This window comes from Diabrotica undecimpunctata, chromosome 5 (genome assembly GCF_040954645.1).
Source record: "Diabrotica undecimpunctata isolate CICGRU chromosome 5, icDiaUnde3, whole genome shotgun sequence".
In the NCBI taxonomy this organism is placed as follows: domain Eukaryota; kingdom Metazoa; phylum Arthropoda; class Insecta; order Coleoptera; family Chrysomelidae; genus Diabrotica; species Diabrotica undecimpunctata.
In genome coordinates this window covers 83,420,191-83,436,024 of record NC_092807.1, presented here as the reverse complement: position 1 = coordinate 83,436,024, position 15,834 = coordinate 83,420,191, and the positions used below count along the sequence as shown (strand labels likewise).

General features: G+C 35.0%; 1 protein-coding gene across 2 annotated transcripts in view; it reads right to left on the bottom strand.

The window, feature by feature from the left end:
- The window catches only part of LOC140441423 (uncharacterized), a 214,886-nt gene that overhangs the window by 111,515 nt on the left and 87,537 nt on the right, over positions 1 to 15,834 (bottom strand). For both annotated transcript variants that reach the window (XM_072532146.1, XM_072532145.1), the window contains exon 2: positions 10,534 to 10,748. In XM_072532146.1, coding sequence (XP_072388247.1) covers positions 10,534 to 10,736 — 203 coding nt within the window. In that variant the 5' untranslated portion in view covers positions 10,737 to 10,748. The remainder of the gene's footprint in view (positions 1 to 10,533; positions 10,749 to 15,834) is intronic.

The window sequence follows — 15,834 nt, the reverse complement described above, 5'->3', positions numbered from 1 at the left end:
AACAAGACCGGTAGGAAGACCCATAAACAGCGCTCCAATCAACAAAGGAGTCAGCTACGCACAGGCAGCGAAAAAATCCGCTGAAACCACTACAGAAGCTCCAGCACAACCACAAGAAGTGTCGGTACAGGACGCAGCTACCCCCATCGCAAACTTTCATACAGAGTATAATAACAAAATGATGGAAATGATGTCCATGATGGACAAAGCAACAAAAATGATGACTGCATTTGTCAAATTTGTCAAAAACCAAAACAAAGATCTACGCATTGGGTCATGGAATTCCTGCGGAATATTCAAAAAGATCAACCTTCTGGATGAAATAATAAACAGATTAGAGCTTGATATCGTAACCCTTCAAGAAACCAAACTAGTGGAAAGGAAAAAAACAAAATTTCCAGGCTACGATATCTATAGAACGGATCATAGAGCATTATCAGGAGGAACAGCTATATTAGTCAAAAAGGAACTCGAACACCAGCACATCCCAACACCAGACGGACTGGTGACAATGGAAACCACAATTATTTGACTTAAGGCCAACAACGAAACACTAAAAATAGTGTCAGCTTACGTCAGACCACATGATCCGATTTTCAACGAAGATTTGAGCCTAATACTGAACTCAGAAGAGCCAACTATAATTATTGGAGACCTAAATGCTAGATCTCCCAATTGGTTTGACAGGACGACCAACCGAAACGGAAGATATCTCTGCAACCATCTCGAGAACAGACCGAACACACATGTCATCGGACCAACAGAACCGACATGTTTCCACGGAGAACTCCCTACGTATCTTGACATTGCAATCCTACACAACGTGGGTCAACAATACGAGATACACTCTCTAAATGAAGGCGATTCGACACATAACCTAATCGTCCTGACCCTGGGCGCATTAGAATTGAACTATTTGCAGCCCCACAACAGAAAGAAGACAAGTTGGCCAAACTTCAGAAGAATTGTGAGCGAGAACAGCGGTAACATCCCAACAATTAATAATACTACAGAACTAGAAGATAGTGTAATAAAACTAGAACAAGCAATAAACAATGCTATCGATGCCAGCTCCAAAACCGAAACAATCACAAGACAAAAAGGAAGATTCAGGGATATAAGTATAGAACTTCAAAACCTAATCAAAGAGGAAAACCGGAAAAGAAGAAGAGACTACCGCACAAGAACGGTAGAAGACAAAAGGATTGCAAATAAGCTAGACAGGGAAGTGAAAAAACAACTTCAAAATCATAGAAATGAAAGCTGGGACTCCTATATCGATGAGCTAAATCCTAGCAAATCCGCCTTCTGGAAGTTATCTAAAATCCTCCGAAAGGACAAGAAACCCATACCTCCCCTACACGGAGTAAACGGGATTGTCCATACGGAAATCGACAAAGCCGAAGTCATGAAGGACGAATTAGGTAGGGCGTGTAGAAACAACGAACACCCCGACGATGACATAGACTTTGAAGAATAGGTAGAAAGAGCAGCGAGAAGACTTTGAAGGAAAAAGGCAGAATAAGTATTACACATACATCTCCCGAAGAAATAAAGGAACTTATAAAAATGACAAATGCCAAAAAAGCCCCAGGACTCGACAACATCACAAATAGGGCGCTGAAAAATCTACCAACAAAAGCTATTGTTTATATCACTAACATAATAAACAGCATGCTAAAACTACGATATTTCCCAGATAGGTGGAAAGAGGCATACGTAATAATGATTGCAAAACCTGGTAAAAACGGCATATTTCCGCAAAATTACAGACCTATCAGCTTATTATCATCTATAAGCAAGATAGCGGAAAGAGTCATACTAAAAAGACTCAATGAAGAATCACAAATGCTAGGAACCATACCAGAGGCTCAATTCGGATTCAGAAGCGAACACTCCTGTGAATTACAGGTACTACGACTTACAGAATTTATCACCAAAGGATTTAATGAAAAAATGTACACAGCTACAGCTTTTCTGGACGTCAGCAAAGCCTTCGACAGAGTCTGGCACCATGGACTCATCTATAAAATGAATGAATTTGGTTACAGTGAGGCGATGACATGCCTCCTTGCGTCATATCTTGCCAACAGAAGGTTCAGAGTTCGAATAGGGGCAACCCTATCCGAATTCGGGACCGTGGAGGCGGGTGTGCCTCAGGGAGCGGTGCTGTCGCCTTACCTGTACACCATCTATACGGCCGATACGCCAAAACAGCCAGGCTCTATGTTGAGTCTTTACGCTGACGACACAGCAATAGCTGTTAGCTGGAGAAACCCGGATCATGCAGCTAATCATCTGCAAAGAGCACTAAACAGATTCCAAAGATGGTGCATAAAATGGAAAATAGCCCTAAATCCAGACAAAACACAGGCTGTAATGTTTATTCACAGAAAAAGTGTACCAAATCGCGAAATTACAATCGAAAATACCCCAGTAGACTGGACCAACCAGGCTAAATACCTAGGGGTACATCTAGACAAGAAGCTAACGTTCACTGAGCACATCAATCAGCAAGTACACAAAGCCAAAGCGTTGAAAAGTCAGCTCTCAACACTTATAGGAAGGAAAAGTAAACTACGATTTAAAACCAAAATCAGGGTTGCGAATAGTATTATCCTGCCAGTCCTAATATATGCATCCGCAGCGTAGGGACACACCTGTAAAACAAACAGGAAGAAAATAAAGACCACTCAGAATCAAATAGTTAGAGATGCCCTTAAGATACCAAGGTACTTACCCTTGAGATACGTATATAGAGACTCAGGACAAACAAGAATCCTACGCACGCTAGACGAGAGAGCATATGAAATTTTCAACGGACTAAGAAACCACCCAAGCAGAATGTTAAGAGAGCTGACTAACTACAATGAAAACATAAGGACGGTACACAGAAGACCAAAACAACATATATCTCGATATAGGGAGAACCCGAACAAATAAATAAAGAATGAGATGGTTGCAAGAAGAACGAACAAAGAAATGCAGTCAATCGGAAAACACACCAAAAAAACTCTGGCGAGAGGGTACGCTTTTCTTTTTAGGTTTTTAGGTTTTTAGGTAATTATAAGTCCAATATACACCGGGGTGTATGAGAGCATTATACACTTGGGAATGCACACCCCAATACACGCACACAAATAGGATTAAGGAAAAAAAGGAAAGAATTGTTGCCCAGGTATTTTATAGTTCCGAAGCCACAAGGAAGTCCACAAAAAAAAATGTGTTTTCTGATTAAATAACGTAAATTCATATTGATATATTCATACTTTTCATTAAACCGTTTAACGTAAATTTACCTTATATAGCAAATATAGAAGGAGCCCGTCAGGCCTTCTATATACCGCTCCGCGGACCAAGCCCTTAAGGCAGATCGAATGAAAGATCTACTCGCGAAATCCGAGCACTGAGGTCATGTGCGGCATACATGGGCTTGGTGGCCGGACCCCTCTCGGGTGCTCAGCCGGCGAGGAGAACAAAATTTATTTTGCCAAATCGGCGGCTGAGTGACCGAGCACACACTCTTTTCCGGACATACAGTCATCAGCTCAGGCTGATGGCTCTATGGTCGGAACACACGCTCTTTTTTCTTTATTTTTAGGGACTCAAGTCCCGACGTAAAGCTAGAGTAAAATCAATAGAGTCAGTAAAGCAAATAGGGAGAAAAGCCTAGATGTGGCTACCCCTACAGTTAGGTGGCATAACCACATTCACTAAAAACCGAGGATGTCCTATTACCCAGGGCATCTTAAGTAAATTTCAGATCATAAGCCTCCTCACGTAAGTCACACGATGAGGAGGGGTGGTGAAAAAGCCAGCGAAGTGTGACCGGTTTGATCTTCGGACATGTGGATCCCATTCTTACATTGGTATACACATGTTCCTAGGGGCAGAGTTGATCACTGCGTGTGTGTGTGCGTAAATCAGTTATTAAATAACTTATTTGATGCTTCAGCCCAAAAACAATAATGGCTTTAAACGAAACCACTTATTTAAGTACTCACTAAAAGACAATGACAGTACAGCTCAAACGGTTTGTAAGTTCTTCTTTCTAACCAGTCTTGAGTATGAAAAAAATAATGAAAAGGTTTTAAGAAATATGTTCTAAAAGGTTCTAAGAACTCAGTGGTCCCAGCTAAAGACAAAAGGTATCTGAAGAAACCTAGAAATAAAATAGATGATGAATCTATTAAAACTAATATTAATTCTTTCAAACCTACCATTTTACATTATAGAAAAGAACATACCCCTAATAAGTTGTATCTAACAAGTTATTTATCATTTGTTTCCATGTATAATGAAAAATATCGAGTCATTGCAAAGAGAATGAATGTTTCTTTGATTAAGTTGGGACATCAAGAGTGCGAGTTGTGTGAAGAATTTTCATTCCATGACATCTTCCACACAAAAGAAAACATAGATGAATCGTGCTAAATGTGTAAAAAGTGGAAAAAACATAGATAGAGCTGACAAATTCCGTTTACAGTATGTCAATGACAAAAATAAAGACGTACACTTAGATTATATAATATGTTGGGCGGATATGGAAAAAGTTATAACATTGCCGCGTTTGGACATAGTCAAAGCTGCATTATTTATGCATAGAATTGTTGTGTACAATAAGAGTTTTGTTCCAATTGACAAAAACAAAAGTAGTGTAAATCCTTTGCTGCCTTGTGTCATGAGGGCATGTTTGGAAGAAGCAAGTATGAGCTCATCAGCACTTTTAATCAATTTTTGCTGTCAAAAAGGGATACTAAACGTGTTACTATCTAGCTTAATAACTGCACTGCGGAGAATAAAAATTGGTCTTTGTTTTCCCTTTTTTGCACATACTTAACTCAGAAGAAATTGTTACTTCTGAAATTGTTTTTAGGTGTTTTGAACCAGGACATACATTCATGGCAGCAGATTTTTTTTTATTATAAAGTAGAACAATCAATGCAAAAAATGGGAAACAAACTCTACGATTTACAAGATTTTGTCTCTGTTGTGAAAAACGTGTCATCAAAAACTGAAGCATATCAAATGGAGATGAGGAACTTTTATCAGTGGCAAGATTATTCCTCAACCTACAAGTTAAGTAACACAAAGCCTAGACCATATCTACACTATATGGTAGAAGTGATATTTACGAGAGGTCATAAGACAATGAAATATACAAATGATTTTGATGACCGGGAATTTATTGAACTCGATTTTTTAAGTGCAGAAATAAAAAAAACTAACAATTTACCAGGACCAAAAATGGAAACAAAATTTTGTGGAATTTCTGGGAAAAAAGCAGAATATCATTAAAATCTAAGGTTAATTGAAAAAAATAGGTTAAAGTTTTGGGAAAACATTCCAGAGAATTGAAATCAAATATTAATTGATTGTATGTATAGTTTAAGTTTTTTGTTTAAATAAAAGTTTAATAGTTGTGTTGCATTTGATAAATATTTCATATTACTGATTATTAGTTACTTAGTTATACTTTTATAAAAAGGTATACATAGTTGGAGTTATATTTCAATAAAAAGAGGAATAAATTCAATATTTCATCATGCATCAAAATAAATGTGCTTGATGTATTTTATATCTTGAGGGTTTTTATTACGTTGTTGTTTTAGTCAATGAGAAGGTAAGAAACAATATTTTTAATAAATTAGGAGCATTATTTTATAAAACTACAATAATAAAAAGTTTTAAATTGATTTCTAATTAGTAGATGTATTTTTTAAGAAAACATTTAAGAAAGATAGTCTTACATTTTTGAGATAAGTCTTTTACTTTTAAGGCTGATCCTTAGCCAAATAGACGTATCTCATAAAAATAAATAACTACAAATAATTTTCAAACTATTACAACATAATTATAAAATATACACATGAACTTGATTATAACCACTTTTAAAAATGTAAATGAAAGGGGGGAAGTGAGTGAGGTTTGTGGATTTACTAAAATGCTGATTCCCTAAAGTTGTCTTTCCTTGAGATACGCCCTTTTAGGTTACGAGGGTTTAGGTTTTGTTCGTGTGACATATTTAAAAAATAATCATTGTAGATTAAAAAATTTTAGCCCATTAACGGACAAGCAATGAAAAACAACAATTTTTTCGAATTTTTTTTTATTGAAACTACTTGAAAATACCTCATCTAAGTTATGTATGAAAAATTAGGGGTGCGTGTACGCATCTTTAGCCAATCATTTTTTTATTTAAACACAAAACCACATCTACCGCGGAAGGTTATTAGTGGATATAACAAACACAAGAAACATTACACTAAATAGAATTGTATAACTTGATGTCTTTTAAATAGATTAACACTGTTGAAATTTTTTTTGGTGAGAACTGAATCCGTGAAATCTTTCTTCCATGAATTGCGGACAATCAAGCTGGATATGTTTAACGGTTAGTGGATCAGAGCAGCTGAAGCAGATTGGTACAGGTTCTTAGTAGTATTTGTGTGTTAAGGTAGTATGGCAAATTCTTAGGTGATTAATAATATCTTGGTTTCTTCTGTTTAAAGAATTTTCCAGGACAGCATTTATTTTTGGGCAAATTATATTTAATTTGGTACCTAATTTTTCCCAATAATTTTACCTTGTATTAGTACAGTGGATTTTAACCAGGTTCTTTAGATCGGTGTATGGATATGTTTTCAACTTCGCAGTATGGTTTGAGCTCATTCGATTTTGGTTTGCCAGTTGATCTACTTTTTCATTTCCGTAGATACCTGTATGTGAAGGTGCTCAAATAAAATCCGCTTCTTTTTCCAATGATCGGAATGTTTCTAGTTCGTTTTTTATAGTCTGTAAAATAGGTTCGTTGGTATATATTTGTTTCTATCCCAGTAACGCATTTAGTGAGTCTATTATGATAATGTACTTCATCGTTATAGTTTTTTTGAAGAAGGTTAGGGCTTCCCAAAATAGCAGTGACCTCGTCTGTGAGTATACTGCAGTTTGTTTGTATTGATATGCTACCAGAGTTTTCTTTACAGTAGTAGGCAGCAGCGTGACGATTGAGAGTTTTAGAGGCACCGGTAAAGATTGGAAAATAGGTAGGATAATGGTCTAGAATTTCCATGAATAGATGTTTAATTATTCTGGAATTTGTAGTTGATTTGGGATACTTTTTTAAGTGTTAAGGTTAGTTGTTGTCGTCATGTATGTAATTCAGGTTCTCCAGTTAGAACTTTTATACTACTAACCGGGCTAGTTTTAAAAGCATCCAGTGGTAATCTCAAAGCTGTGGATTGAATACTGTTTAGTTTTTTTAAAGTGGTTTTACATGCAGCATCGTAACATATACAACCATAATCGATTTTAGTTCTAATGAGCGATTTGTAAGGCCTAATTCTAATCTATTTTGGCAGAAAAGCGTGGGTAATTTATCTGCGAATTCCAATTTAAAGTTTTCTCAAAAGTAAGACCTAAAAAGTTTATTTTTTTGACTGCTTTAAAGGTAAATTATTTAATGTTAGACTAGGTGTTAGGTGGGTTTTAATTTTAAGTATCGCGATTTTTCTCCATTTTTATCGGCCAGTTATGAAGCCGGTTTAGAAAACTTTGTATAATTTTTGTTCCTGTCATTACATTATTTGATTTAGTATAAACAACAATGTCATATTCATAAATACTAGCTTTAATGGGTGCTTTAATTAAATCCATAATACTATTAAAAGAAATTAAGAATATCGAACCTTGAGTGATTCCATTGTCTAATATCTTGGATGAGCTTGTATTATAACACCATTTATTCTAACTTAAATTACGCGATTTCTTAAAAAGTTTTTTATAAATGTGACCTTTAATGCCAGTATCTTTCAATGCTTGTGGAATACAGTTCCTCCATGCTCTATCGTAGGCTGATGTTATATCGAAAAATATTGCTATTAGTTTACGGTTATTTGCAAAATCTTAATTAATTGAAGTCTCCAATGCAACGTGATTGTCTGTGTATCTATCTCTTCGAAAACCAAGAAAGAAAATTATTATTTTTTAAGTACCATATAAGGTAAAGGTTTAAAATTTTTTCTAGTATCTTGCACATGCAGCATGTAAGAGAGATGGGTCGTTAAGAGGTAGGGTTGTTGATTACGACCGGAGGTCTGAGAATTCATGCTTTAGGAAACAAGTATTATATAGATCTAACAGAATCAATTTAGCTCCGAATGGTAAGTTTTTTATGAAGACTGGTAGAATATCATCTGGTCTTGTAAATGTGTTTTTTAGATTTGAGAGAGAAAATTCTAACTCTTAAAGAGTTATAAAAACATTTAAGGGGCTGTCAGAGTTGCTAATGGGAATTATAGAAGCTTCTGTGTTTTGTATTTGTTTTTTTTTCTTATCTGTTTCTTGTAAGTTAGGGATTCGTAAGAAATTATTTTGTCGCTAAAATTTTGTTGATCGACATCAGCTAAAGATTCTGCGATCACGAAACATTTGAGATGAAGATGAATTTTGCATTTTTTGCATAAATGTATTGTATAAATTCTGCATAACGTACATTTTTTTTCGTGCACTTGTATTGTGCCTTGTAATCCAATAACAAGTGTTATCAAATCTTACATCGTCAGACTAACTATCTTTAGAGAAGTCCATAACATGAGTGAGCAGCTAATTCCGAGTTTACAGTTTCAGCACGACGTTCAAATTTCATAAGTAATATTAATTGTAACATTTTACTATCATTTGCTATATTATAAATCTTCCAGCCATTTACGACTGTGTTATCAGTAAGATTCATAAATAGAAGCAACCACCATTTCTTCCCCCTTACTCTAATTTGGTAATTAGCAATGCCATTATCATGCACATCCACACTACCCATCAATAGATTGTATTAGGCTACTATCTTAAGCCGAGAAACGAGAATATTGTGTTCTTACCGACTGTGCCGTTCTGTTTAAAAAAACAGGTAGTATTAGTAGTAAGTGCGGGTATTTGTTATTACCGTAACAGCAGAATTATCATTCCATATTACGAGCAAGACACACTATCAAATGTAGATTCGAATGTTCCCCGTGCTGTCTTGTTGAATGTTTTGCTATTCTGTAAAACAAACAGCTGAATTCTGTAAAAGAAAAGCCTAGATCCTGAAGTGTCGCAAATAGAACATAAGATAAAAAAAAATTGTCGAAAAATACTCGATGCTCTTGTAGTTTATCAACGTCAGAAAGTAACTCTAAATCTATTTTCGTGTCCAAACTATTACCTAAATCCACATTATTATTTTGTTTTCATCCATATGGTATGAATTTATATAAATAATCTGTATGTGAACAAAGACATCATAATTTGAAATTAAATCTTACAGACTTTCCCCAAATGAATATATTGCAAAAGATGTTACCATTTACTTGTCTATTGAAAGGTTATGTTCGAATATACCAAATTGTAAAAATACCCTTTTCATCATATGAAAGATATGAGTAAGTTTAAAAAATTTATTATCTTGGTCTAATTGAGTATTATCAGACAAATGAATATTTTGTTTGATTGATCAAAATTTATTCCTAGACATGGTTTCCCTCAAAATAGCTTCTTCTTTATCTTCATCTTTAGACCAATACATGTCATATTGTGGCAAAGTGTGATAGCCGATAATATGCAGATACCGATAAAACGTTTCATTTCAACTCATATCGAATTTGTGTCGATTGTTTTGTGCTGCAAAGTTTTTGAAAAATGTACTATCTAGCTTGTGACTTTATCATCGAAAAATAATGAAAATATGCCAATAATCCACTTTTCTACATGGCTGGTTTTGATGTTTTCTAATAAACGACTGCTGGTGTTTTCAGGGTGAGACGGGACTGCTGTAGTGGTGTTTGTTTCCAATTTTGGCAAAATTTTTAATTTCTTTTTATTAGGTTCTCGCATTTTATTGCGAATTTTACTCAGTGCGATATCGTCTTCATCAGAATGAACTACTCGTGAATGTAAATTTCATATGTTCCAGCAATTTCTGCATCAATATTGTCTTCTTGAATGAGGTTGTTCTCTATATCTGAATCTTCTTTAAGACATGCAAGTAATTCATTAGTAATCAAAGTCAAACTGTGCAGTCAAAGGTCCGAATGGTTGCTTCTGGCCAAGCAACCTTCTACAAGTACTTGTTTGACTCAGGTTGGCTGTGTTGTAAAAGACAGAGTTTTAGGCTACACAGATAATTTTAAAGCAAAAAGTGGACGATTTACCTTTAGATCTCTTTGACTATTCGCTTATGTGTAACAAACAATTATTTTTAGTTCTTATTTAAGTAATTTTGAAGCTGTATCAATATAAAATATATCTTTGTTGCGTTAAAAAGTCGATAAAAAATTATTTTCTTCATGATGTTGTGAAACAGTTGAAAGACAGTGTTAGTTTCACAAATTGTAAAACAGTTTGTTTATATCTAAAATCAAGTATATGTGGTTATAAAGATGAAACAATTATGCTAGAATATATCTGAATACTTGTTAAAGTAATAAGTATTATAGCAGTATGTAAAAAAAAGAAAAATGAAAATTTCTAGTTTTATTATACTCTTTTATAACTTACTATGATGGACATGACAGCATCCGGTCTTTGGTATCAAAAATGGGATCAAAAACTACACTGTTGCTATTAATGTGAGTTTCATTGCTTTCATAAAAATAATGATACCAGTATATATTTTCCATTTCCTTTTCTGATATATTAGCGCAATTAGGTTGCTTCCAATATTGGTTTATATACTTACAACATTTTGGAAATTTTGGCATTGTAATGTTATCCTAAAAAAATAAATTGTATATTTTCTGCAATAATTATGTTACAGCTATAATAAGGTTCCAGTTATATTAAAAAACTATTTGCTATGTGAATAGAGAACTATTTAGAATAAATGAACTAATGGAAGAACTATTTGATATGGAAATGATAAGGAAAGGGAGGTATGGAGGAATGCAAGGTTAATCAGAATAATAAAATTGCTTAAAAAAAATAATATTGTGTTGTATTTGTTTCATTAAACAAGTAATTTTAGCTTTATCTTATGACCTGATTTTTATTCTTGCTGTGATTTTTGTATATGCTTACCAACCGAAACCAAAACCAAAACCAACAAAATGTAGCAATATTACTTTATTCCGTAAAAAATTATAGCACATTTCCAAAAAATAAAACTTTTACATGCTATGAAAAAGTTCAAAAGAGTCCGGTCATTCGAATAATCTGGAATGTGACTTGATTGGGGTTTATTAAATTAATTTGCTGAAATTGAATGATTTTAGCTTCGATCAATATTAAAATTCATAACAAAAATGAAAGCTGTCAAATTGTCTTATGGCTTAAAATAAAAACCATAAAATTTTAAAAATAATACCCTAAAATACTGCTTTAGAGATACGATTATACATCTGATTATAAAAGATTAATATTGCTGGAAAGGTAAGCCCAGAAACTGCTGTTGAAAACGGGCAGGGTTTCTCTAACACCGTCCAAGTGTAGCCGAATAAATATTTCGGCGTGGTACAAGTAATTAGGTAAGTATAATTACTTAAGATTATTCCTTCCACTTTTGGTATATTTCCATTAAGCGGTGGTTCTTTTTGTTGTGTGTATTTAAATAAAGTATTCCTTACTCACTAGGAAATGTATTTCAATTATAAACAGTATACCTTTAAATTGTTTGATAGATAATACAGTTACTATTTATTTGCTCTCAGCTTGTATAAGAAAAATATAACTTAAAATGGTTAATCCGTGATCTGATGTTTCACCGAGTGGCTGCTTTGTCGGCAGTTGAAACGTAAAAGCGGTGTATCTTCCTTGGTCGACAGTTGAAAAACAAGAGAAAGAAATTCTCTGCGCAATCTTTCGCAGAGTCAAATTTTGGACCGCGCGATGCTGTAGCGAGGGGTAAGACGTGGGAGTACTGTTGCCAGTTTGGATTAAATCCGAACAGCTGTTATTGGGTTGAAACCAGCTTATATTAATTTATTACCGATTTCTGAATTCAGAACAGAACTAACTAACTAACAGCTCTTTCAGGTTGAGCTTAAACCAACATTCAACTGAAGCCATCGGTCAAAATTAAATGAACAATAGTGCTTTTCTACAGTTTTTCTTGTGTTTTTTGTTTCTCGTTTAGTTAGTAAGTTTTAATGTTATCGTAGAGTTTTTATAACATCTAGAAAAAAAACTACAAATTGTTTTTGTAATTATGAACCATGTTCGTTGTTTACTTATATTCTAAGATCTTTTCTATTTATAGTGAACTGATGCTTTTAAAAATAAAAGCGAAACGTATTCAAATAATTCAATGGAGTAGTTGACGACTGTCATTTGCCAATTATTAACCGATCAAACCTCTGCTATTCAACTATTGAATATATTTTAAATTTAATTCAACGGTCGTATCTTTTGCAATGTCTACATATATATATATATATATATATATATATATATATATATATATATATATATATATATATATATATATATATATATATATATAGATATAGATATATCCCTCCATTGAAGAAACCCAAAAGGACTTAAATAAGCTGAAAAATAACAAAGCGATGGGTATGGACGAGATACCAGCAGAACTACCGAAATATGGGGGAGACACACTACATCGTCAAATCCACCAGCTAATAACCCACATATGGTTAGAAGAAAGGATACCAGCACGATGGAAGAAAAACATAATAGTTCCCATCCACAAAAAAGGGGACAAAACAAAATGCGCGAATTATAGAGGAATTTCACTCCTAAACACGGCATATAAAATCCTCTCAAACATCATTCTTAGTAGACTAATCCCTTATGCTGAAAATATCCTAGGCGAATATCAAGCCGGTTTAAGGGCAAACAGAGCAACAATAGATCAACTATTGCCGCTGAGAAAACTTCTAGAAAAGGGATGGGGTATAACATACACAATCCATACCAATACATACAAATACATACCAATATAGACCCATACACAATCTTTTCATAGATTTTCGACAGGCATATGATAGCGTAGAAAGAAGCCAAGTATGGAATGCTATGGCGGAGTTCTCAATACCAGAGAAACTCATTCGGATGACCAAAGTCTGTATGGAGGGTGGAATATCTAAAGTACGAGTAATTAATAAACTGTCTGGCAGCTTTGAAATCAACAGTGGACTTAAACAAGGTGATGCGTTATCTCCACTACTTTTTAACCTTGTATTAGAGAAAGCCAGGAGGTCGGCCGAAATAAAAACAGAATTGCTATCGGTTCAAGGTCCCAAGCTATTACTCGCATATGCAGATGACATAGATCTCGTTGGAAACTCCATTCTATCCACGAAAGACATCTTCAACAAGGTGGAAGGAGCAACAAGTGAAGTAGGGCTGAAGATTAATGAAGAGAAGATGAAATATATGTGTATAAATAGAACGACACGAAGAGACAGAATAGGACAAAATGTGACGGCCAACACCTTCAATTTCGAAAGAGTACAACGTTTTAAGTATCTGGGGGCCGTAATCACAGGTAACAACGATGTTACTGAAGAAATCAAAGACAGAATCCAATCTGCAAACCGCTGTCTATTCGCACTGGATAAGCTCATAAAATCAAAAAATCTTACAAGAAGTTCAAAGATAAAAATCTATAAATCCATCGTCAGACCTGTAATAACATACGGATGCAAAACGTGGACCATGACCAAAGCAAACGAAGAAAAGCTCAGACGCTTTGAACGAAAAATACTTGGAATAATGTTCGGACCTCACCATGACATCACCACAAACCAGTATAAGATCAGAACCAATATCGAATTAAAAGCACTCTACAATGACGCCGATATTGTCCAAGAAATTAAATCACAGCGACTAAGATGGGCAGGGCACGTGCACAGACTGCATAATGAGAGACTTGTAAAACGGGTATGGGAGGAGATTTCCACAGGCAAAAGACCACTCGGACGTCCCAGAATGCGATGGAGAGATAACATCCAAGCAGATCTCCGGAAAATGAACATTCCATTTGACCCTAGGTTGATGGAAGACCAGGGGTGTTTGGGGTGTGTTATAGAGGTAGTACCTTTTATCGGAACGACCATATCGAGCGTCATAGACGGGAGATGGTTCTTGATAACTGGTTCTCATAAGACACCTAACTCTCACTTATGGCTCCACGTGCCACATCCTGGGCAACTGCATTAGTCTGCAGGCTAAACTAAGTGAGGGTAGCCAGATATGGCGAAAAACCACCGAGCGATTGCCGGTATAAGCAATCCCCCACCTACTGGCCAACGGCTTCGGGCGGACGAGCTGGTTAATGGAAGAGCACTCCTTTGTCCTGAGATCGAGAAATCGGTCTCAAAGATGGATGAACCAGGAAGATGGTCAACGACATAGGGCTACAGAAGGCCACGGGAAACCACTGTAGTAAAGGCTCACAAGAGCATCCTTAGTACAATCATAATGGCTAGCAAAAACCAAATAAGTAACCTTACTGATCATGGGCCGCGGAAACCAAGATCCGGCAGGGGAATTAAATCACAAGTTAGCCACAGGGCTTCCCAGGTCGTAAGCCAGCGAAATCCCTGTGATGTAAATAATGGAACACTTTTAAAAAATATCACAAGAGGAAATATGAGAATTGCAACATGGAACGTACAAAGCTTACTACAATCAGGTAAAGTAGATAATACTGCGATAGAAATGGAAAGATTAAATATCGAAATTCTGGGAATAAGCGATGTACAATGGCCAGGGTCTGGAAAACAACGAACTAGAAACGAAGCTATATATTATAGTGGATATTCTGATAGAACAAACCGATATGGTGTGGCCATAATGGTAAGCAAGGAAATACATAAATCCGTACTTGGTTTCGGCTGACAAGGCTGACGGCTGACAAGGAGGAACAAGAAATAGAAGATTTCTTAAATAGAAGAATGAAAACAACAAAAAAACGTGAAGTTCTGATACTAATGGGTGACTTCAATGGCAAAGTGGGTAGAGGAAGTGTGGAGAGTTGTGTTGGAATGTATGGATTGGGTGAGCGAAATGAGCGTGGTTAAAAACTCATTTAGATGTGCCAAACAGAAGAACTGGTAGTTATGAATACAATGTTTAAATTACTAAATCGCCGGCACTACACGTGGAAAGCTCCTGGAGACAAAAAAGATAGAATTATAAGAAATCAGATAGATTACATCTTGATAAGTAACAGGTACAAGAACTCTATTACAGTAGTGAAGACTTACTCTGGAGCAGATGTAAACTCGGACCACAACCCAGTAGTAGCAAATATGAATGTAAGATTGAGAAAACCATTAATGAAAGGATCTAGACCACAAATATACATCGATAAACTAAGAGAACCAAATACATACCAAGAAACTCGAAATAAAATAAATCAGAGTATCCAAGAAAATAAAACAACAAAATAAGAACACTACAGATATTGAAACAAAATGGAAGAATATAAAGAACACAATAGAGTCTGTGGGACGGAAAACATTAACATTTACAAAAGCTGCCAAAAAAGAATGGATGACACAAGAAATTCTCGAAAAGATGGACGAAAGAAGAATACATAAAAATAAAAATAAAATTAAATATCAAGAAATTAATAAACAAATAAAACAGAAAATAAAACAAGCTAAGGAAACATGGATGTCCATTAAATGTGGAGAAATTGAGGAATGTGAGACAAGGTATGACACTTTCAATACCCATAAGAAGGTTAAAGAAATGATTTCAGGAAATCGTAACAAACCAATCGGGATATTAACAAATACAGATGGTACTACTATAACTGAAACGCAAGACAAATTACGTAGATGGAAAGAATACATTGAACACCTATTTTATGACCAAAAAGTAGTACAA